This window comes from Chenopodium quinoa, unplaced genomic scaffold (assembly GCF_001683475.1).
Source record: "Chenopodium quinoa cultivar QQ74 unplaced genomic scaffold, ASM168347v1, whole genome shotgun sequence".
In the NCBI taxonomy this organism is placed as follows: Eukaryota; Viridiplantae; Streptophyta; class Magnoliopsida; order Caryophyllales; family Amaranthaceae; genus Chenopodium; species Chenopodium quinoa.
In genome coordinates this window covers 4366282-4390619 of record NW_018743510.1, presented here as the reverse complement: position 1 = coordinate 4390619, position 24338 = coordinate 4366282, and the positions used below count along the sequence as shown (strand labels likewise).

Here is a 24338-nt window from a genome sequence, read left to right as displayed (position 1 = left end):
TTAACATGATCCCACTAGAAAATATTGTTCTCAATGAGCGTAGTCCACAATGATTTTTTTGGTGCAATAAAGCAAATGTCTCCCAAAATTCGGATTTTTTAAAAATAATAATTCAAAGGTGGGATTATTTGGAGTGAACAACCAAAAATTGAATTCATTATAAATCTTTATGGATTGACATGTAAGTAATTCTAATCTCAAACTACATAGAATAAATTCATACTTCATTTCTTTAAAATATAAAGTTAATTTCAAAATTACAACCAAACACCAATGGCACATCCGAGCCATTTATTTGCAAAACCAAGAAAGAGACGAACAAAAGTAACCATTATATGTCTTGCTACAAGTTCATCACGTACATGATACACCGAATAACCAAAAAACAATAGTACTCATACAATTTTGTAAAGTATCACAATTATAGAACCATTAGTATCCAACTATATGAGATTTAAGAAACTTAGTGAGCCATATAGCAGATAACTTTGGATATCTCTTGTGATTATCAAAATAATCTACAAAGTTGAGACCAAAGCGAACATCATAACCACTTCCCACTTCCATATTGTCCAACAACGACCACACCACATAGCCCTTGACGTTTGCTCCCTCCCTGTTTTTTGTACAACAAACAACAACGTTCAATGTCAAACATTTTCTTATAAGGTGCTATTTCGGCAGAAATGCTTATACAAACTAGAAATGATAATATTTGTACGATGTAACGTTCATATATACATGTGACACTCGCGTAAAACCACATATATGTGCCCTACTGGCTTATTGCAGACCTAGATAAGTTGAACAAATTTGACCTGGCAAAATCAAAGAGTTGTCTTGACCAATGCTAAGCACGTGAAAAGTTAAAACACTTTAAACTGGAGTAATTACATTGAAACCTCTTATATTTAGACACTAATAAGGGAGTTACTAGGATTAAAAATTTACCTGATTGCATCACGAACAGCAATAAGATGGCCAGCTGCATACTTGATTCTATCGTAATCATAAAATGCGTCTTGCAGTTCATTATATTTTCCATGTTTAATCAAATCCTTAATTGAACCTGATATTGTAGGTTGTGAAGAGATACCTGCCATACCGAACATGTTAAACATGATTACTTGAATAATGCACAAAATATGAGCAATAGAAAGTGAATTAAACATACGAATTAAGTATATTGTATAGATAGTTTTAATTTTGTTGAAAATTCCGGTAAAGGAGAAGGATCCTGACCGAAGAAAGAATGTAGTAGTTCATGTAACTCACCATTTTCAGTCACATATACTTCAGGATTACCATACTTTTTCTTCATGTGAAGTAGCAATTGCTTAAGTCCATTAGGATGATCATAAATATCCTTTCGCCCTTCAGCTGGCTTCCCAAGATTCTTCTTCTCAACATTTTCTTGAGTAATTTCATAAACAAATATCTATTAACATGGTAGAAAGATCGATGTACTCTCAATCCATAGTTTCAATTTACTCGTAGTAATATTTATATATAATTTTTAGTGCATTAGAAATCATAAAATTAGAAATGATTTAACTGAACAGTTATAAGTTTAAGGAGCTATATTTTTCTCATTTTTGTTTGGTATTGGGATAGAATTATAGGATAAGTAAAAGATTTGATGCTTTGATTAATTACTTTAGCCTCTTGATTTAAATTGGAAACCAAGAGTTACACTAGGAGTAGTAAGTAATTTATACTTTGCTCCCCATTGTTTAAATTCTTTCTAAGTATAATACGAAGTATTCATCAATTTCTATTATTTAGAAGTCATTAATAACAAATTGCAAACGTTTGACTTAAAAATTATATATACATGTAAAGTACAACCAAGGGTATTCATTTAATGTATTTTTTTGCTCATTTTAAAATCTACTGATCTTAAATGAGCATTAAATAAAAAAAAAAATAATAATAAAAAAAAATCAAATGAGCAAAAAAAAAAACTACCCTTTGATGCACCTATCTCTATATTCGACAACAATATATAAAACAATCACAATATTTTGAGATGGGTATTTAAGACAAGTATAACCAGGCTATATATATGACAGATGATTCTAATGTAGTTTTATGACTTTTGACTACCATAAATTTTTAAAATGAATGGTTGATATTATTAGTTTTTTTATTTATTTTTAATCAATAATTTTAATTAAAAATAATTTTTATCTTCCAGAAATTATTTTTTAATATTTTCGAAATTCTAGAATAAAATAATAAAAAAATAATTTTAATTTAAAATTACTCATTAAAGAATAAAAAAACAAACAATCTCAGCCGTTCATTTTAAAAAAATTGTGGTAATCAAAAGTCATAAGATTACATTAGAATTTTCAATATAAGACACCTTAAATTCTCTATTTATCCAACGTATTATTCCTTTTTCTTCCTTTCACAATTCAATTGCAAATTAAAATTTATACTAGAGGTTGATTAGAATGTTTAAGATGACTGTGACGACTCGTGTGTTTATTAAATGAAACTGAAATAATCATTCATACCAGTTTGGGTCTTGAAAGAAATCGTAACTTCGCCCGTCATACCATCATAAGAGAAAGATTGTTGGATGTATCTTGAAGAGTAGTAATTTATACCGATAAAATCATAAGCGTCCTTCACTAGCTCCTTTTCCTCGTTCGTGAACTTTGGGAGTCCTGGTACGTTATTTTTCATCCATTCTGGGTAATCGCCGTGCACAAGAGGATTCATAAACCTAATTGATCAAGCTTTAGATGATTGCGAAAAAAACAAAAAAAAAAAAAAAAAATCTTCATTTTAAACAAAGCGTTAGGTTAGATGATACTCTAACCATCGTATAATTAATTTGTGTTACGTGTGGTACCAACTATTTTTAATCTAGAATCTTATTCCATGTTATATATCTAGGCCATGTTTAATTTTATTAATTGATTGATTTTGATTCATTTCATGATATATAGTCAGTGACGGTAAGTTATAGAGAAAATGGGACTACTACATTGAAAACAATTCATTCAAATAAGTTCAAATAAGATAAATTCAATCAAAACATGAAAATTAGAACAAAGCGTTAAACAAATGTGTAAATGACCATATGCACAATGAACACAAAATAAAAGAGAATAGTAGTACATACTTCCTCCAATCTAAATCAGATGACACGTTTTGACTTTTGACACTATTCATTAACTATACTTTGACTAACATTTATAATTTATAGGTATCAAAAAACATAGTTATGTGAGATATGTTAGATTCATTTCAATGTGTACTTAATTAAAATTCAATTTTTAGTATTTTTTTACAATAATATAACCAAAGATAATTTCGATTAAACGTTTACATTGCCAAATGTAATAAAAGAAACGTGTCATCTAATTTAGAACGGATGAAGTAACAAACAAGCATAGTAGAATTGAAGTTTCATCATCCCAAAATAATTAATTGGGTATAGGTGGGTTGCAGCACAATAGAATTGAAGTTTTTCATCATCCCAAAATATTCAATTGAGTATGGTTGGAGTGGAGCAATTACGATGCTCAACAGCTCAAACTTGTAAGTGATGGTACGTGATAACTGTCTCTCATTGATCGTCTTCGACATGGGACAACCCACATTGAAATAAATTGGTGGAGTATCTTACAAAAAAATGATATGTTAGTCATTATCTTCAACATTATTGTAGTCATATTTCAATTTTTAAACGACTATTATAAAATTTTCAATATACGTGAGTCACTATTCGTACATATTTCTCTTCTCTTTATTGCTTTGAAAATCCCAGGCCACAAGTGATATGGACTATTTATGTTGTATTGAAAGACATGGAGAGGATGCATAAGTATAGCTGTATAGGTTTGTTTTGCTAACTAGGCAACGCTACATACTACAAATTGGTATTAGGAAAATTTGAAAAATAGCACCAATTATTGTTCATGTTTTAGACAATACCTCCTTAAGTTTTTTTTTTTATTTTTTTTTATTGTATATTACCACATAGTTTTCTCAAAAACCAAATAAACTCCCACCACTTTTGCCCAACTCCCCTATGACGTCATGGTTGGCCTCACTACCAATTGTACCCCTCTTTTCCCTCGATTCTCACCTCTGTTCTTCCTTCTTCTTCCTCTCTCTTCCTCTTTGTCTAATTTTAAAATCAGTTTGCGAATCAATTAGGCGTTATTTAGGGTTTTAATTCACTAATTTGTTTTTCAAGCCAAACGACAATGCAAAATCGAGGGCATAATCATGTTATAGAGTGTTTTGTTTGATTAGGGTTTATAAAATCAATTTGGGGGTTTTTCAATTGAAATTAGGGTTTATAAATTAAATTTGGGGAGTAGATTCTAGGGTTAATTAGTTGCAAAATTGGTTAATTAGGAAGAATAGGGAAATTTGAAGGAAAAGAGAAGAAAAATTATTAGTAAGACCCACCATGACGTCATATAGGGGAGTTGGGCAAAAGTAGTGGGAATTTATTTGGTTTTTGAGAAAACTAGGTGATAATTAATATTGAATAAAAAAACTTGAGGTGGTATTGTTTAAAATGTAAACAATAGTTGGTGGTATTTTTCAAATTTTCTATTACGATAGAACTTTGTTACACATTACATACAGTTAGACTCTTCTTTAGAGTGGGTATGTCGTGTTTAAGAGGACAAGAAATTAAAGATTTGCAGAGGTAATAAAAGCGTCGTTAATCACCCATATTACAACCTAGTAATCATTTTAGCTAAATAACATCAATAATTAGACTTTTATCATCGATTTATTATTTAAATGCACGAGATTAACATTATGTTTATTTAACATACCAACCAACGGAGAGATCCAAACACGCTTCCGTTGCAGCTAAATCCATAGAATCATGTTGATTAAATGGCATAGACCATTGAATTGGCAATGAAATTCCAATTTTCCCGCCTTGCTTTTTCTACAAAACATCGTATGAGAAACTAATTAGATTTCAAAACCAACTTATTTAAAGAAACATTTAGGATTCCAATCTTCGAAACTCGAAACAAGTGGTACGTACCTGATATTTGTGCTTGTAGAGTTTTGCAGCCTCAGAATGAGCTAAGATAATATTATGGTAAGCAATATAGGGAGCTTCAGTATCAATCTGTAGTTGAGGAGGAAATCCCATCTTTTTTCCAAGGTAAACATAAATTAGAGGCTCATTAATTGTCCCCCAACACTTTACTCGATCGCCAAATTTCTTAAAGCATAGATCTGCATATTCCTTAAACAGTTCTCTGTATGTAAAAAACCGTACCAACGTCACTTTTTTTTTTTTTGAGGAAAACCAACGTTACTCCTATATTGTCCATAGTAAAATATTTTTTCCAGCCGGCATTTATTGTCATAGTGATGGTGTAATTTAAGCGGTAATGTGACAACTAAATTTCGAGGAGGAACTATTTATTTTGAGTAATAAATAGTAGTCTTTGAAAGAACATGAACCTGATGTGTGGACTCAAGAAGCCTCCAAATTCGTCCTGTATAATTTGAGGCAGATCGAAGTGGAGTAATGTAACCATAGGAGTAATATCTGACAACATTGGATTAATTAGAGATTTAGAGATCAACTAATCAGCCAATCAGGGTATATATGAATTATTAGAGACTTCCAAGTATAATTAGTGTGCCATGTACGGAGTACTAACGTAGAACCTCCTATATTATAAAGTTATAAGTTTACTTTCACGCTTCTCAATGCATAACTATCTATCACTCATATCTTGTATTATCAATAAGTCAAAATTTTGTAAAGCATTTACACTTAAAAACATTCATTGCTTGATTGATATGTAGATTCAAATGGTATGATTTCCTCAAATACTAGTCATACAAAACCAATCAAATTAGGTAGATAGTGCAAAAGTCAAAGCATTACAATCAAATAAACAGAGAAAATATTATTTAATATGAAGTACGGTACCATATGATGCATTGAAAATAAATTAAAGGGCTACCATTTTCAATTAATTCATTAATTAAGTAGTTGTAGAAATTTATGCCATCTTCATTTACGCCCGAACGAATAGTACCATCTGCATATAAAAGATTGAATTAACAAATTAACAATTGCGTGATAAACTCGTGAAAATCATAATATTATTGGTTCTAATTACGTATAAGAAGATGGGATAGGGATTAAATAAAATTAGCATCAAGCTAAGGAACTCACTTGGCAATATCCTTGACCAAGAAATGGAGAATCTGTACGTATTCATGCCCATTTCTTTCAACAACTTAACATCTTCCTGCATTTTTCATAGGTACAATATTGTTTTTATAAATTACGAAATTGACTTGGATACTTAGGTTTATTGGCATAAATGGTATCACTATCAAAATTCAAAGCCGCTAGATTGAAGTCATGTTTATCATGGATATAAACTAACTTCAATTCCAAATGTTATTAATTAGTTTATTTTCTATTGGAAAACTCAAAGTTCAAATTGTTTCTAGGCCTTTAGCCCAAGTTAACCGTAAGACATGTAACTACGTTAGGAAGGAAAAATTACTACTAATTTTATTTTACATTAGTTGTAATTTTTGGCTATTATTTGTGAAACATAAATGAAAAGTGATTAGTGCTTATTTACCTAGTCTTACTTACAAGCTTGTACCATGAAGACCTTTGAGCATTTGAGAAACTATTTGAAATTATCATTACGTCTATTTTACAATATATGTATTGCTTTGATTTTCTACATTATTCATCAACTAACTTTTGACTACAGTTTTCACATATTTATAGAAAGTTAGTAATAAATTAAAAAATATTATTAGATTAGTTTCAATGTATATTTTTAAAATATAATTTTTTATTGATTGAAACTTCGTATATACATGCAAAAACTATTGGTCAAGGTCATGGTTTAACAAATTAAAAAAGTTAAAATATTGGACTTATTGTGAAACAAGGTAGTAGTTGTATTAGAGAAGAAACAAACTAAAATCATGACTATAGAAGTTTAATTCTACATTTTACAACATGTGCATGCCCAAAATATCTCCTCAAGTATTGGTGTTGAGCATGCAACACATACGTAGACAAGAAGCCATACTTATATTACAAGTTTTAAATGAAAAGATTAGCTTAGTTTAAGTTTAATTCAATAAATATCAGTACTTTTTATTCTTAAAAGTAAGAATAAATGCATTGATAAAAAAATTTATATAAAATCTATAATAAAAATCAAAACTAGCAAATACAAAATACGTAATAAGTTCGTAAAATAAGTTTAAATCAATAAAAATCATCTATGATTAGTAAAAATAATTTATGCTCAATAAATATAATTTAATTACCGTAATAATTTTATTTCACTAAACATAAGTTTCTTTTGTGGTTAAAATATTGTAGGTAATTTGAATCAACAGTGTAATTTGCAATTCAAAATTATATATATGTATGTCAATTGTTGATAGGGGTGTACACCGGTCCAAAACCGGACCGGACCTGTTTGGACCGGGGACCTGAATTAGAGAATTTTGAGGACCGGAGACCGGACCTGAATCAACAGGTCCGGTTTCGGGTCAGACCTGAAAATTCAGGTTCGGTCCGGGTTTAGACCTGAACAGACCTGAATTTGTATTTTCCCTTTTTTTTTTCTTTATTCAAGCCAAAGTTTTGACTAAAAACTATCATCAACAACCTCCTACGAACAACCCACCACCACTAATACATACACCCCTACGCACAGCCCACCACCACAAGCTTCTTTCCTTCTACCACCTACCCCAACTCACCCCTTAACCACCTTAACCCCCTTAACCCAGACACCATAACCCCAACAACCCAGACCCATTGATACCCACCCATAACCCAGAAAAACGAAAAAATTGAAAAAAAAACCCACCACCGTCAGGCATCCACCGCACCCACAACCCAGAAAAACAAAAGAAAAAGAAAAAAAACCCAAATCGATTCCACACATACATCCAACATCCGAACAAAAAACAAAAAAACGAACAAAAAAATCGCAAAAAACAAATTATACATAAATTGTCAGAAAATCCGAGAAAAAAAAAACAGAAATTTCGAAAAAATAGATCTACAAACTTAAATTACAAAATTTATAATTTTACATTACAATTTCATTAAAAAAGATAATTATAATCGTAAATTATGTGAAAAATAAAACTAGATCTACATACTAACCTATATTCAACTAAAACTAAAGTATAAACAAACTCTGGTGACGGCAGATGGTGGACGACGGGGCCTCGATGTTGGACGACGGTGCTCCAATCCCACGATGCTGGAGCCAGGAAGAGAGAAGAGGAGAGGAAGAGGAGTCGTTGAGAACCAGAAAGAAAGGGTGAGATTGAGAATCAGAGAGGAAGAGGGGAGATTGAGAATTAGAGAGGAAGAGGGGATACTGAGAATCAGAAAGGATAAGAGAAAAGGTGAGAGGAGAAGAGGCGTTGCTGAATAGTTGAAGTATTAGGTTTTTTAGGCTTTTATATTTTTTTATATATATATTATATAAAAAATCCGGGTTTCAGGTCCGGACCTGAAAACCCCGGTTTTGGACCTGATCCGGACCGGAAACGGAAACCTTGAATTTCAAGGACCGGGACCGGACCTGAATCTACAGGTCCGGATCAGGTCCGGTCCCAACAGGTCCGGTTCAGGTCGGTTTTCAGGTCCGGTCCTGTTTATGTACACCCCTAATTGTTGACATGGTATTCCATATTTTTTTTAACATTTCTATTTTAAACTTCGTATTAATCATTGTTTAAGAAAACATTATTGAAGAAAGCTACATCTTAAATAATGTCAAGAAATTGTTTCTTAAACATTTTACTAAAGATAGTCCATATCCTTCCTCGAAAAAAAAAAAAAAAAAAAAAAAAAAAGATACTCCATATCCTCTTATGAATTATATATATTAGTTAAACAGTGAATTGTCTGGACCGACAATGCAACTAGTTACATTACTTACAATAGGGTGTTAACGAACCGAACCGATATCAAGACCAAGCCTATAAGCTCAAAGCTCATGAGTTCAAGTTTGGCTCAAACTCGAAGCTCTTCTAGCCTGAAAAAATCGAGCTCAGTGTGAGATCGAGACCGCTTAAGGCTCGGCCTGAGCTCGAGACTCTTAAAGGCTTTGGCTCGACTTGGCTCCATTCGGTTTGACTCAAAGCTCAAGGTTTGTCAAGCCCAGCAAAATTTGCAACTTTTTATAATAATACAACTAGACTTCAATATTTATTCCATTTAACCAAGGCCCAAATGGTGCTCATTGTCGTTTCTAAGACAATCAAAGTTTGCTTTTATAACTCTCATATTCAATCACTTGCTCCCATCTTTTAATGTGGGGTTACTTTTTCCCCCCTTTTTTTTTTTTTGGTTCTTCTATATAAACAACAAAAATAGAACACTAGAGTTTTGAAGATTAATTTTAATCCCTAAGCCTTAAAATGAAGAAAGTTTATTCTAATAACTAATTTACTAAAAAAAAAAAAAAATATTATTCAATAAACACTTGAGCTTGCTCACGAGCTTTCGATATGAGCGAAGGATAGCTCAAGCTTAGCTCGTTAAGATCGATCTCGAGCCAAAACCGAGATCAAGTTAAGCTCACTTGAGCCGAACCTATACCGAGCCTTGATCTAGTCGAGTTTCGATCAGTTCACGAGCAGACAACTCGGCTTGTTAACACCCCTAACTAACATACTGCCCCTGTTTCGAAAAGTATGACTCATGTGACTTTTACATGTATAATATACGTCCTTGTAAGTTGTAACTACGACCCATACCTTATAAAGGTTGTAGGAATCAACAGCTTTCCTCCCTTTGTTGGCTTCGATCATGGAGTCCCAAGTACCTTTCCCTCTTCCACCTTCATTCCCTTGTCCTTCAATCTATGAAATTTAGCATACATATCAAACTCCAGTTCAAAAACCATATCAATTCATGAAACTTTCAGAAAAAACGATATTAATTGAAATAAAGTACTACGTACATATAATAGATCAATATAGTACTTTAATTATATCTACTTATTTAGTACGTATGTAGTATTACATGTACAAAAAGATAAATTAACCATGACGCAGTTGCATTAGACCTATAGCTATAAAAAGATCGTTGCATTAATTAGCTCAATTTCAATCGTTGCATTTGATAATTAGAAAATGTAGTAGTAATGATATGAAAATGAAAAGACTAGCTCTCGATTCCAAACACACAGCCTAGTTTTTATATTTTAAAAAACATACTATTAATTCCGAACAGATAGAATAACTTTAGAAGACTTGAACTTAAAGAAAGCAAGGAAAAACCTGAAGGGCAGAAGTGGAGGCACCAAAGAGAAAATCATGAGGGAAATCATCTCTTTCCAAATCATAAAAAGGTAGTTGTGTAGGAGGAGGAATGTTTTCCACAACTAAATTGTGCTTTTGATGATGCTCATTAACACTCCCAACTTTTCCTTCTTCCTTGATGCATTTCACAGCAAGAGAAGAATTATTGGAGGATTTTCTTAGATGCAAATTACTACTACTTTTATTTGATTTAGAAAAAAGCAGCTTATTATTTGGGTCATTTAGGTTAAATTTAGTGGTAATGGATGGTGTAACAATGTGACATAATGGGTTTAAAATAAAGGTAGACATGGTTTTGATTTCGAAAAACAAAAGCTACAAACTTCAAGATCAACAAGAGTATTGTATATTTGAAATCCATGTTATGCCCTTCTCTCCAGTTTTTTAAAACACGTTGTCAATGAAAGGTCAAGTTCAGACGAGTCATTAATCACCTACTCTTTAATGAAAATTAAGTTGATTTTTAATTAAAAAATCTAATAATTAACGATTTAATATATGTTACTCCGATCCGCACATCTTTACCTACTCTTCGTTTATGTCTTGCTTAAAAAAATCCTGACAAACAAATCTGCATTTTTAATTCCTAATTTCATATTCATTATTGTGCTGGATTAATTAAGTTGATGATTGTTTAGTTCACATGGGCCGGTAAAACTCTTTATTAAAATCAATAGACATGTGGAAATCTTCAAGAAAGTCATATCTAGAAATTGATAGGGATAATTATTAAAGACTATAACCAAAGGACTGATGACGTGGCTAACTAGGAGAGAAGGATCAATTGATCAAAGGAGATTGTAGATCAATGGCATAGCACAATTTGGAAGAAGTCTATAGATCTTTAATCTCTTATCTGATCAAATGATGCAAATCACTCAAAAATAACATGTGATAGAAAGGTTAATAAGAATTAAAAGTTGTTAGATTTTGTGGAACTCCTCAAATTGGAGTGATTTTCATTGATCAATATATATATAGAAAGAGTTACAATATGAGTCTCAGTTGTATTAGGAAACCTCTAAAGATAGTTGTACAAAATATATCACATAAATCTGCAGGTTGAGATGTTTTCGGGTCTATATGATCAAGAATGTCAAAGGCATGAGCATGGCATTCAATTAATTCTACCCAATTAGAATATTGACTACTTTTTCACGATCAAGAACTAGAGGAATATCATTTGTGGTATCTAGGAATGGATCAACCACGATCAACAACAAATGCTATTCCTCTAGTTCTTGATCCAACCCTAGCTACCACAAATGCTATTCCTGGTGGTAGCTATACGGGAGGATACCGATAAAGAAGATAACAGAGTCGATATCAAACCTTTTGGGAATGACTCTGGTTACAACTATAGATCAGAAAGATCATGTCGGCTTTTAGTCGTAACGGTTAGAACCATGGTCACGCTGCGTACACCACGTGGCATGGGATGACCAACACTTGGCATGAATATTATTTGCATGGCATGCAGCCACCTAGCAGGAAGTCTACTAAAAATAAGCAATTTAACTCTTCAATTAAAGGTAAAAATAAATGCTCCCTCTCTCTCTCGCTCCTATTCTCTCAATATTTTCTCTTCTCTTCTTCTTTTTGAAAACATTTTCTAACTTCATCATCGGATTGGTTATCCCCGAACTCACCCCGGACTAAGAAACACAGGTAAATGATAAGGGAATCACGGAAACTGTTAATTTGAATATGACAACGGGAAATGGTACGACATCCCAGATGTTGAAATAGAAGATGAGACCCATACCTTAGAAGGAAATAAGTTCAACATGCCGATATCACCTGAACGACAAAATGATACAATACAAGACCCTTTGGCTGAGTTTACTCAGGAGGAGCTGGAGTTGACAGCCAGGGTAATGAGAGCAATGAGCAGAAAAAGAAAAGAAGCAGGAGGAACAGTTATTGGGCAGATCAGAGGTGAAGTGCTAATAGTCAATCTTGATAGCCATTTCAACAATGCGAGCGTTTTCTGAGGCATTGATCTCGGGAGGTATCGCCGATAAGGACACATACGACAAATCAGGAAACAGAGGCGCAATCCTCTAGCCATGTTGTCAATTCGAGGACCCAAAGGAAAATAACTTTGTAAAGTGCAGGTCATGGTGCGATACGGGCAGTTGTGAAGCCACGGGCCTCACCGTTTACACAAGATATCCTAGATCAGCCAATGGAAAAGATTAAGATGCCGATGTGCAAGCATGACGACAGGGGGGATCCGAACAGATTCATAACGTCCTATGAAGGGCATATGGTCCTATACACAAATTCTAATGCCGTCTAGTGCAAGATTTTCCCAACCACCTTGACTAGAGCAACTTCAGATTGGTTTTCCAATCTAGGAAATGGAACGATTAATAGCTTTGAAAGGCTGACAAAGATGTTTGTGGGGCAGTATGTCAGTAACGGTGTCTGGAAAAGGACATCAGGAGAGCTGATGGTAGTTGAGCAAAGATCGGATGAGTCTCTAAGGGACTATATCAGGAGGTTTAATAATGAAGCAAATACAATCCCGAAGCTACAACAAGAAATTGCAGTTATGGCGTAGATGAATGGTCTCAATAATTGTGAATTCAAATGATACCTAACGCAGAAGAATCTCCTGACATTAGTAGTGGCCTTTAATAAGGCTTATGATTACATCAAAGGGGAAGAGCTGTTGAAAACAAGTAGCAGAACTGTGCCGGTAGAGAAAATTCAGCATCCATCTGACAATACTACATTTGGAAGTAGTAGGCCCAGAGCCCCATGTCTGATGATAGGGGTTGGGGGCTGATAGGTAGGTAGAGGTGCAAAGGTACCAGCACGGTACAGTACTTTCACCCCATTGAATATGCCTAGGGCCGCCATCTACTCAGTAAATCAGAATAGAGAAGATTGGGTGAGACCGACACCGATGAAGGCAAAAGGCAGAGATATGAAAAAGTATTGCATGTTTCATCGTGATGTTGGCCATTACACAGAAGATTGCATGCAGTTGAAAGATAACATAGAAGAGCTGATAAAAAAAGGGCATTTAACTAAATATCGTTTGCATTCAAGGGGAAGTCAGCAACCGATAGTCCCCCGTCAAACAGAATACCGGCAACAAGATACCATAAATGAAAAGAAGCAGGTCGGAGTAAATTGACAAGGAGATGGAAGACAACCACCGTCATCATCTGGGAGAAACATAGTGGTTGATGTTATTACCAGTGGGCGGTTCATGGAGGGACGATTAGCGGTGTAGGAAAATGCTTGTCAGAACATTGGCATATAGTGAATGCACTAGATGTTAAAAGCCGTCCTCGGCCCTCCAACATTCCTAGTGTCACGCACCTTATCAAAAGAAGACGCAAAGGGAATTGTTTTTCCTCACGATGATCCTTTGGTAATAATACTCTTTATAAATAGGGCAGAAATAAAGTGGATTCTGGTTGACGGAGGGAGTTCAGCAAATATCCTATTCACGAAGGCATTTGATGCAATGATGATAGGTAGGCAGTATTTGACACAGGTTTCCTATCTTGTAATTAGATGATTTCCTTTCTTGTAATTGGATTTAATGGTTCAACAGTAGGTCAGATGGCGGTATTGTCTAACCAGTTCGGTTTGGCGATGGACCCTCAACAAGGGACGTAATGGCTAAGTTCATAGTAGTTGATGTACCGTCAGCATATAATGCGATTATCGGCAGATGGCTCATTCATGACACGCAGGTTGTAGTGTCGAAATATCACCTCACAATGACCTATGTATCGAATGAAGGACATGTGGAGAAGGTACATGGAGGCTAGGAAATGGCAAAATCCTGTTATACGACTGCATTGAAGCAACCCACCCGAGGATTACTTACACTGAATAGTCCGAAAAGGGACAGAGAGCCATCAGTGTGTGATTTGTCAATGGAAAACTTTGACACAAGGCCGGTATTAGTACCTAGACCGGCTCTCGGGGGAGTAACAACGCAAGTTGAGCTCCAGCCGGGTGTCCAAGGCCGAACATTTAAAGTGGGGTTAGACATGGATACAGAATGAGATGTAATCTGATTAGTTTGCTGCGAGAAAATGCAGATGTATTTGCTTTCTTGGCGGACGAGATGCCGGGAATACATCCTGATATTATGGTATACAAGCTGAATGTTGATAGAAGGTTTAGACCGGTAAGGCAAAAGAAGAGAAATTTCTCGATAGAAAAGATTGAGGCAATAAAAGCTAAAGTCAATAAGCTCTTGGCAGCAGGGTTTATTGAGCCTTGCACATACCCGAAATGGTTGGCGAATGTGATTATGGTGAGAAAGCCGACAGGAAAGTGGCGAATGTGCATTGACTTTACAGATTTGAATAAATCATGCCCTAAGGACTGTTATGCGTTACCACGGATAGACAGACTAGTAGATTCCACATCCGAACATGCAATGCTCAGTTTCCTGGATGCTTTTTCGGGATACCATCAGGTTAGCCTACATGAATCAGATAGGGCCAAAGTTGTGCTCATAACGGACGTAGGAGTCTATTTCTATAAGGCTATGCCGTTTCGTTTAAAGAACGCCGGAGCGACTTATTAGAAGCTGGTCGAGAAGATCTTTGAGAAGAAAAAAGGGCAAAATGTAGAGGTGTATGTGGATGATACAATTGTGAAAAGTCGGTTGGAAATAGATCACATTGCTGACCTAAGGGAAACCTTTGATACCCTTCGACGGTACCAGATGAAGTTGAATCTAGAAAAATGTGTGTTTGGGGTTCGTTCAGGCAAGTTCTTAGGGTTCATGGTTTGTGAGGGAGGAATTGATGCAAATCTAAATAAGGTTAATGCAATACTTGATATGAAGCAACCGAAAACAATACGTTACTTGAAAAGTCTTACAGGCCGAATGGAAGCCCTAACACGGTTCATCAGTTACTCCGCTGATAAGGCATTCCCCTTTTTTGTGGTCTTCAGCAAAATAAAACTTTTGAATGGGGAAAGGACCAGATTGAAGCCCTGGAGGTGGTTAGGAATCATTTGAGGTCGTTGTCGACAGTAGCAAGACCAGAGCGTAGGGAACAGCTACAGCTATACATATGAGCTTCTTCGAAGACAGTGGCAGCGGTATTGTTGGTAGAAAGAAAAAAATGACAACTGCCAATCTACTTTGTCAGCCATGAATGCGGAAGAACGCAGATATCCAGTAATTGAGAAGATGGCATATGCTGTTGTTATAGCAGCAAAGAAACTCATGCCATATTTCGATGCCCATGTGATACAAGCACTTACTAACTAGCCGTTAGAAAAATCCTTGCAGAAGATGGATACTTCGGGCCGGTTGTTGAAATGAGCAATTGAATAGTCGGAATACGAATTGGTTTACAAGCCTAGAGTGTCAATTAAAGCGCAGGCATTATCAGACTTCATTGTAGAAGCTTCCTACAATGACGAAGAGGAGCAGGTGGGAACATGGCAAGTGTCGGTGGATGAATCCGCTACTGTGACTGGATCAGGGGCCGAGATAGTGACATCGTCGCCATAGTGGGACATATTTGAGTACGCACTGAAGTTCAAATTTAAAGCTTCAAATAATGAAGCAAAGTATGAGGCGGCAATAGTAGGGGTGCAGTTGTCCTTAGCGGTAGAGGCCAGGCGGTTAGTTTTGATAATTGATTCAGAGTTGGTATCAAGCTAATTTACTGGCGAATAAGAGGCACGAGAGTCAGCAATGGTAAAATAAGTTGAGAAGCTCAAGAAGTTATCGGCACAGCTAGAACACTTTGAAATAACATTGGTTCCAAAGCACAAAACTCACAGGCTGATGCTCTAGCAAGGTTGGCTAGCTCCAGTTTTAACGATCTAGAGAGAATAGTTATGGTCAAGATTTTGAAACCAAAAAAGTATAGATGAAGATTCAAAAGAGGTTCATTGTTGATAACAGCAGTCAGTGGTATTATAAAATTCTCGAATGGATAGAAGCAGAACTAATAGCAAAGATATTAACATTCGAGATAAAAAATGTTCATATGGAAAAACATCTTTACCAGATTTGGGTTACCGATGGCAATGGTTTTTGATCAAGGATCACCGTTTGATTGCAAGCCAGTCAAAGACTCTTGGCCATGTATGATGAGTGCCATTTATGGCACTCTATAGTTAGCTTTATTGCTTTATTTTGATTTATTTTTGTTATGATTTCGTGTGTATTTAGTAAATAAAATCTTGGTTTTGATTAGTTGAGTAATTTGGGAAGATTTGCATGGTTTTATATGTTTTATATCATTTTTGATGCATTTATATATTCCCTTTTACTCTCGTATGTCATTTATTGCATTAGGTACATGTTTGTGGTTTGGGTGCAGCTTTGAAGGGCAATTTAAATCATTTTAGAATTCCCGAACCAATGAAGGTGGCCCAAGTGCAAGCCAAGTCAAGTAAAGGAAGGAGGAAGATGTGTGTAAAGTTGTAAATGGCTCCCGTGGGTGCACAGTGGGCACGGAGACTGACCTTTTCTCATTGTTTTGGCCATAACTTTTGATCTACAAATAGGAATGAGGTTATTCAAGTTGCATTGGAAACTAAACTTGAAGATCTTTCCAACGGTAGGTCGCACGCCCCCAGAAGCCTCCAATAACAGAAGGTATGGCTGTTTGAAAATGAATGTCGTTGCCAAGCCAATCAACCTCCTGTAGATGCTCTTTGCGGGCGCGCAACCTCCCTGCGCGGGCGCGCACGAGCTGCTTCCGTTTATTTTATATCTTCGTCCTCCTCTCATTTTGGCGAAGCTTTTGATTGGGGTTTTCTTTGGGGTTTTCTCCCACCTCCTTGAGGGATTAAACCCTAACATCTCTCCATCAATCTTCACATAAATTAGGCTTAGATTTAGTTTTAATCTTTGTTTTTATACTTTGTAATGTAGATTAGGAGTACTCTAGGGTAATTTAGAGAGAGAAAGTGAAGAGCTTTAATGGAGGATTGAAGAAGATGAAGATGCAAAGTGACATTGTTTTGGATTTCTCTTCATAAATCTAATGAGCATTCTTAACTCTATCTCATTTATTTCTTTCTTTAATTCTTGCTTTGTTTAATTATTTGCTTGATTAGTATAGTAGTTTTGGTAATTTGTTCTTCCTGTTGGGTTTTATTCTTAGTCTCTTTCTTGTTCCTCTTTGTTGGTTAATGTTTGTTGCTCATGTTAGTTTAGTTGTGTTAATGTCTTTGATTTTGCTAGTTTAATTATGTTAGAGTAATTTTCTTAGCTAGGAATAGGGTTTAATTGGAGATTAATGAGCAAGATGAACACTTTATTGATGGGTTAATTGGAATTGTTGATGTATTGAACTAAAAGTGAAGGTCTTAATGCTTGGTGTCTTTCTAGCCAATTGGTGTCATGATTTAATCGCTATTGTGTTAGTTGTGCGGGAGTGAGCTAGCTTAATAAAGTATTTCATTGTTTAGTTGACCATGACCTCATAGGCGGGGTTGAGAGTTTAATGGCCTAGTGTGTGCGGGAGTGACCTAGGTTGTTAGGCAATTCTCCATATTATCGACTTGACCAATTAGATTATTGATGTTTGTTTGCTTGCGATTGATTAGTGCTAGAATGGTGGTGTGTGCGGATTAATTCTTAGTGATTTGGATGTGCTCATTGAGGTATGTGTAATGCTTGCTTTCGCTTTGGCCGGTTGAATGCATGATCTAATTGCTACCCATTTAGTTGCTTGGGAAAGAGCTAATTAGGTAGAAGTGAACCCTTTGAGTTGATCACGAGCCCTTAGCTGGGGTTGGGTGCTTTATTGTGTAGCGTGCTCGGGAGAGACCTAGATGATTGAGCTTTGCCCCTTTCAAGTTATTGAGAATGTCCGCGTTCATTGCTATGCTTGTGCTTGTAACATTGATTGCCTTGATTCCCCTTCCCTAGTGATTTTATTTTTTGGTTTCTTTTCATATTTTTTAGTTTTTCCCTTCTTATATTTAGTCCGTTCTTTCTCCATATCCCTTTGACCTAGCTTAGTAACGGTAGTGTTTATAATGATTCGCCGTCTCTGAGGATCGACCCTTTACTTATCACTAGACTTGTTTGGTGAAGGTTTAGGTATATAAATATTGTTTGGTAGAGGGTAGTTAGTCCAATGACCTAGCTATTTGCCTCTCATCAATGTACAAAGTCAAGTTCGCATATGCAGCGGTGTGCCATCCACAGTCTAACGGTTAGGCCAAGGCAGCCAACAAGCAGATTATAACGGCCCTAAAAAAGAAGATTGAAGATGTCAAGGGCCTATGGGCCGATCTTATCCCGGAGATATTATGGGCAAACCAGACTTCAACAAAAGAGGCAACTGGGGAGTCCCCTTTCAATTTAGTGTGTGGCACTGAAGTGGTGATTCCGACTGAGGTGGGATTACCAACGTTCAACATTCAACACTATTGTGAAGAGCAAAACAATCTATTGCTATGACTGCAGTTAGATTTCTTGCCTGAGCTTCGAGAGAAAGTTGCAGTTAAGTCGGCAGCACATAAGGACAGAATGTTAAGGGCTTACAATAAAAGGGTCAATCACTGTCCTATGATCACTAGAGATTTGGTTTTGCGGAGAACAGCGGCAACAAGAAAGGGTAATGTTGACGGCAAGTTATCAATAAATTGGGAAGGACCTTACAAAATTAGTGACACAGTAAGGCAAGGGTCGTACCGTTTGGAAACCATGGAAGGGAAGCCTTTGAAGAATGTGTGGAATGCTTCGGTGCTTAAGAAGTTTTATGTTTAAATGTTTAAGTATATATATGTAACGTTCCGATAATATAATGTATCATGCACGTTTTTTAATTATGTTTCTCAGATAGTACCGATAATAATATAAAAGATACCTGGTTTGACGGTAATACGTTGTTAAGCATCCTCCATTTGAGGCAGCAAAATTAAATGGGACGGACAACTAAAAACCGCTGCTTCGAAAATAGTAAGTTCACAGTCTGATCAACTGTGAACATCTACTTTTCGTGAGGCTGTAGGTTCAAAGTATAATACCGGCCAAATCAGATGGTGGTATATGCCAGCATGAGGCATAACCATGACAAAAGATTGTCAACGGAGGTGTTTGAGTAGGTGCAAAGTATCACTACTCGAATGGCCAGTGTAATAATTTGAACCGACAGTATACAATTCATTGACCAGTGTAATAATTTAACCGACAGTATACAATGCATGTCGAACAGTTAGCCGACAAAAGGCTTGCAAATGGCTTATATAATAGGCTAAATTAGAAAATAACACCTGTTTAAAGACTTAATTTTGTTTTTAACACCTTAAGATTTCGAAGTTTAATTATAACACCTGTTAAAAAATAAAAATTTTGCTTTCACCACCAGATAACAGAAACTGTGACGGAATTTTTTGGTGGGGCCCACATAGTCGTTTACCCTCCAAATTCCATCCCCTTCAATTCGAATTTATCTTCTCTGTCATTTATTACCACCCAACTAATTTTGCTTCATTGAATTTCGTCTGCAAATCTTGAACAACCAAAATTACTGCGAACATTCAAACCCTATACTGATTGTTGTGATTGAGAAATTGAGTTGGAAGAGGAGGTGTCAATATTGGAGCGAAACAAGTCAGCGAGATTCCGTCAGCCATTTCCAACATCCAAAAAGCTTGGACTTTTTCGTGGATTCTGACAGCAACAGGAGTAAGATTCCAATACAGGTACCTTTCGAACCCTTTAAAGTAGTTTTCAACAAGTACTGTGTGCTGCATTATGCCATTTGTGTGGGTGTAGTAGGGTAATTTGGGAAAAAAAATTAGGAACCCTAAGAACAGTAAAATGGGTTAATTTGTAATTAAAGTTGAATTTGATTAAATTAAGTATGATTTGGTGTAATGTGTGAATTATTTAGTTTAAATCATTGATTTTATTGACTGTTGACTGGTTTGTCATTGTGTTGGTTTAAATATGTTTGATTTTGTTGATTAAAGTATTGCGGTTGACTGTGTAATGGGGTTAGCTATGTTGGGTTTTATTGATTTGCTTTGCATTTGTTTATTAGGTAGAAAAATGGCCGACAACGAAGATGGATTAATTGATATAGTATTTAGAGTAGGGGGTGCTTTTGTTACTAAACAAGTGTCAAAATCAAAGCATTTGCTTTGTTGGTGTGGTGGGTTATGTTATTGGAGGAGGGATGTGGTAGTGGATAAGATAGATTTGCATTATTTGAGGGTAGCTGCTGTGCATGGGTTTGTGAACTTTAATGTCCATGTCCCACCTAACTACAGACTTTGGTATAAAGAAAGAGGTAGGACCTTTAACACAGGGAGAAGGGAGTTAGTAAATGAAGAGGAAGTGAAGGGGCTGCTGGAGACAGTGAATGGGGAAGGGTATGTTGAAGTATTTGTGACTGCTAATGAAACATTAAGGCCCATACATGAGATCCAGGCCCAGTCCACTCCAGTAAAGGCTGAGAGAAAGGGGAAGAAAAGTTCAGGTAAGCCTGCTTTAGTTAGGAAGAGCCCAAGAATTAACAAAAATGAACCTAAGGTGAGGGAGGGTGAAGAATCTCCTAAACCTATTTCTAGACAGGGGATAGAAAGGGTTGAAGGGGTTTCTGCTGAGATTAAGGGGTTCCTGGTAAAGGGAAGTTGTTGAGTAAGGGGAAACAAAAGGGTAAAGCTAAGCTTGAAAGGGGTTCTGGCAGTGTGAAGGTGTTGGATAAGGGAAAGGGAAAAAAAAATCTGTAGGCAAATGATTGATTTTTGAGGATAGTAGTGAGGGCAGTGAGACTGGGAGGGAAGATGATTTTTCTTCAAGTGATGGGAGTGAGATTGACATAACTTGGGAGCCTGGAGAGGAGGAGTATGACAGTGGGGATGAGAGGTGGTTTGTGCAGAATTCTGAAGAAATTTTAGCTAAGGTAACAAGAAGTCTTGGGAAGCAGTTTGATGTACATGATGAGGGGGTTTCCAAGGATCCAAAGGCAAGGTTGACAGATAACTTGGATGTGAATGAGGTACAACTACAAGAAGAAATTGAGGGAGAATCAGATGACCTAAGGAGCTTGGATGGTTCATCTGATGAAGAGGAAAAAAGTCCATGGTTTAATGACAAATCTGACTTCTCAAAGCCTGTTGTACTTGTTCATAGGCTTAGGTTTAGCAATGCTACAGTGTTGAGGAAAGCTTTAAGAGTGCATGCCATACAGAATAGGTATGAGTACTATTTTTTACACAATGATAGTACTAGGATTACTATTCAGTGTAGGAATAGGTGTGGGTGCAAGTTTGACACAAAGACAAGTAGGATGCCTTTGTGTATATGCAGGGGTGGAGTGAAGTGTAGTTTCAAGATCCATGCTACTAAGTTAAAAAGACAACAGACTTGGCAAATAAAAACCATGAAGTTGGAGCATAAATGTGTGAGAAGCAGGGAGAACAAGAAGGTCACAACAGAGTTCATTGCTGAGAGGTATCTTGAGGAGTTCAGAACTAACCCATCATGGAAGGTTAAGCAAATCAAGGATAGGGTGCTTCATGACTTGGGGGTAGAAGTGACCTACTACAGGGCTTAGATGGCAAGATGTAGAGCTAAGTTGAACATTTTTGGTTCAACAAGAGAGCAATATGCTAGGGTATGGGATTATGGGAAGGCTGTAATGAAATACAACCCTGGGTCTAGTTGTAATGTTGTGATTGATGGCATTGAAAAGCCTGAGCCTCCCTTGTTTATGAGGATGTTTATTTGTTTAAGGCCTTTGAAGGATGGGTTCTTGAAGGGTTGTAGGCCAATTATAGGGGTGGATGGCTGCCACTTGAAAGGAGGTTATCCAAGCCAGATTTTAGTTGGAGTCTCCAAGGATGGGAACAACAGCATTTACCCCATTTCTTGGGCAACTTGTGAGGTTGAAAACAGGGAGACTTGGGTCTGGTTTCTGGAATCCTTGATGCAATGCATTGGAAGTGCATATGGGGCAGGCTTCACCTTCATGTCAGACAGGCAGAAGGTAATATTGTTTTGATTATTGTAGTCTTATTTTCTGTCCTGTTCTTTATTGTTTGAAGTGTGACAAGTAATTATTGATGATGTTAAACAGGGACTGGTTGAAGCTCTGTCTGAAGTTGTGCCTAATGCAGAGACTAGGTTCTGTGTTAGGCACATTTGGGCAAATTTCAAGTTGAAGTTCACTGGATCAGTTTTCAAAGAGCTCTTTTGGAGTGCTGCAAGAGCAACAACATTTGTAAGTCTCTAGGTGACCTTAAATTATTTTGAATAAGTAAATGCATGATATTGTTCCTGTTCATGTACCTACTTCATGTAATAATGTTCCTGTTGTGTATAAAAGCAAAATAAGAGCAACAACAGTTGTGTATGTTATTCTTTCATGATAATGTTCCTGTTGTGGTTGTAGGTTGAGTTTCAGATAGCCATGCAACAGATTAGGGAGCTTGATGAGGATGCTTACAATTATTTGGAGAACATCCCCACTCATCACTGGTGCAGACATGCATTCAGTGACAGTTGCAGGTCCAACATGTTACTAAACAACATGTGTGAGACTTTCAACTCTGTTATCAGAGATGCAAGAGACAAACCTATCCTCACCCAAATGGAATGGATGAGGAGGTACATGATGAGGAGAAATAATGAGAAGTGGGAGGACTCCAAGGAAATCACAACCAACATCACTCCATATGTGCATAAGCTATTTCAGAGGATGAGCTATGTGGCTAGGAATTGCATAATTGAAGCTGCCAGGGATGACACTTATGAAGTGCAGCTGAATGATGACCAGGTTCTAGTTGACTTGCCAAATTGGTCTTGTTCCTGCAATCACTGGTAATTAACAGGCATCCCATGTATTCATGCATTTGCATGCATAATGGATCAGAGGGTTGATGCTGAGCAGTTTGTCCACCCCTATTACACTATGGACACTTACAGAGCAGCATATGAGCCTGCAATTCAACCTATGCCAGGCCCAAAGCATTAGGAGAGAGTGAACATGAGAGAGCCTCATTCACCAGCATTCAAACAGCAGCCTGGAAGACCTAAACAGAAGAAGAGGAAGCTGGAACCTGGGGAGGGAACATCTGCAACAGGATGGGAGCAGGGAAGAAAGAGGAGGAAAAGTTAGTGTAGGATTTGTTGTGGATTTGGCCACTATCCCAAGACTTGCAAGGGCACACATGAACCTGAACCAACTGAGCAGAGAACTGCAGGAAGGCCTCCTTTAAATTCACCTTGGGTAGTTGAGCAAAGGAAGAAGAGGGAGATCAAAGCTGCTAAGAAGGTATGCTGTTGGATTTGTAACTTTTCTTTTAAAATTTGTGATGAAATTGGATGTTGATACTTGTTTATTGGTATTTGTGTTTAATAAACAGAGTGCAATAGGGGCTGGTCCAAACAGCATTGGGAATAGGACTTTTCCCCAAGAGCAACCTGGCTGTGAACCATTGAGTAAGAGGAAAGGTTCACACAGTCAACAAGGGCAGCCATAAGCCAAGCATCACACCACCCCCTCTTCCAGCCAACCTGAACCCAATGCTACTGGAGTGCAGACAAGGAGGGCTAAGCTGCTGACTTCCAGACAAGGAGGGCTGACACAATGATGTTTGAATTGTTTTTCTGAACTTTAGTTGTTGGTTGTATTTTCTGAACAATCAGTTGCAATATTTGTAGCTTTACTTTTGGGTTTAGGACAAGGATCCTGTTTTGTTAAATTAATACTTTGCTTTAAGGATTTACCAGCCAATTTTGTTAGGCACTGCAACAACAAATTTGATCAACAACTTAAATGCAATATCAACTACTTAGGTACTGCCACTTATAAATCATTACATTACCATATTAATGTTTCATGCAATTACTAGCATTACAAGTTATACTTAATGCATTACAAACCCCCTAATAAGAAGGATCACTAATATGACCAAACTAATCCCAACAGCAAGACTAAGAATAGAGTGATCTGATCTAGCATTCCTTCCATGCATCTCTCTGTTCATCTTGTTCCTGTCAGAGTTTAAAGCCTTGC

General features: G+C 36.4%; 3 protein-coding genes across 3 annotated transcripts; 2 read left to right on the top strand and 1 right to left on the bottom strand.

Moving 5' to 3' along the window:
- Nucleotides 1-203: 203 nt before the first annotated feature.
- Nucleotides 204-10705, bottom strand: LOC110739767 (beta-glucosidase 13-like). The gene is made up of 11 exons (XM_021920242.1): nucleotides 10306-10705; nucleotides 9781-9885; nucleotides 6191-6266; nucleotides 5976-6053; nucleotides 5464-5551; nucleotides 5036-5255; nucleotides 4815-4933; nucleotides 2523-2734; nucleotides 1276-1413; nucleotides 952-1096; nucleotides 204-616 (listed from the first exon to the last, which is right to left on the bottom strand). Exons 1-11 carry the CDS (start codon nucleotides 10636-10638, stop codon nucleotides 433-435), a joined length of 1698 nt encoding a protein of 565 aa, XP_021775934.1. The 5' UTR covers nucleotides 10639-10705; the 3' UTR covers nucleotides 204-432.
- A 5574-nt stretch (nucleotides 10706-16279) lies between these two features.
- On the top strand, nucleotides 16280-19078 carry LOC110739825. Its single transcript, XM_021920309.1, has 2 exons — nucleotides 16280-16435; nucleotides 18776-19078. Exons 1-2 carry the CDS (start codon nucleotides 16280-16282, stop codon nucleotides 19076-19078), a joined length of 459 nt encoding a protein of 152 aa, XP_021776001.1.
- A 1856-nt stretch (nucleotides 19079-20934) lies between these two features.
- LOC110739765 lies at nucleotides 20935-23311 on the top strand. Its single transcript, XM_021920239.1, has 4 exons — nucleotides 20935-21746; nucleotides 21786-22307; nucleotides 22398-22541; nucleotides 22713-23311. The coding sequence occupies exons 2-4, from the start codon at nucleotides 21876-21878 to the stop codon at nucleotides 23142-23144; spliced, it is 1008 nt and encodes a 335-aa protein (XP_021775931.1). The 5' UTR covers nucleotides 20935-21746; nucleotides 21786-21875; the 3' UTR covers nucleotides 23145-23311.
- The last annotated feature ends 1027 nt before the right edge of the window (nucleotides 23312-24338 follow it).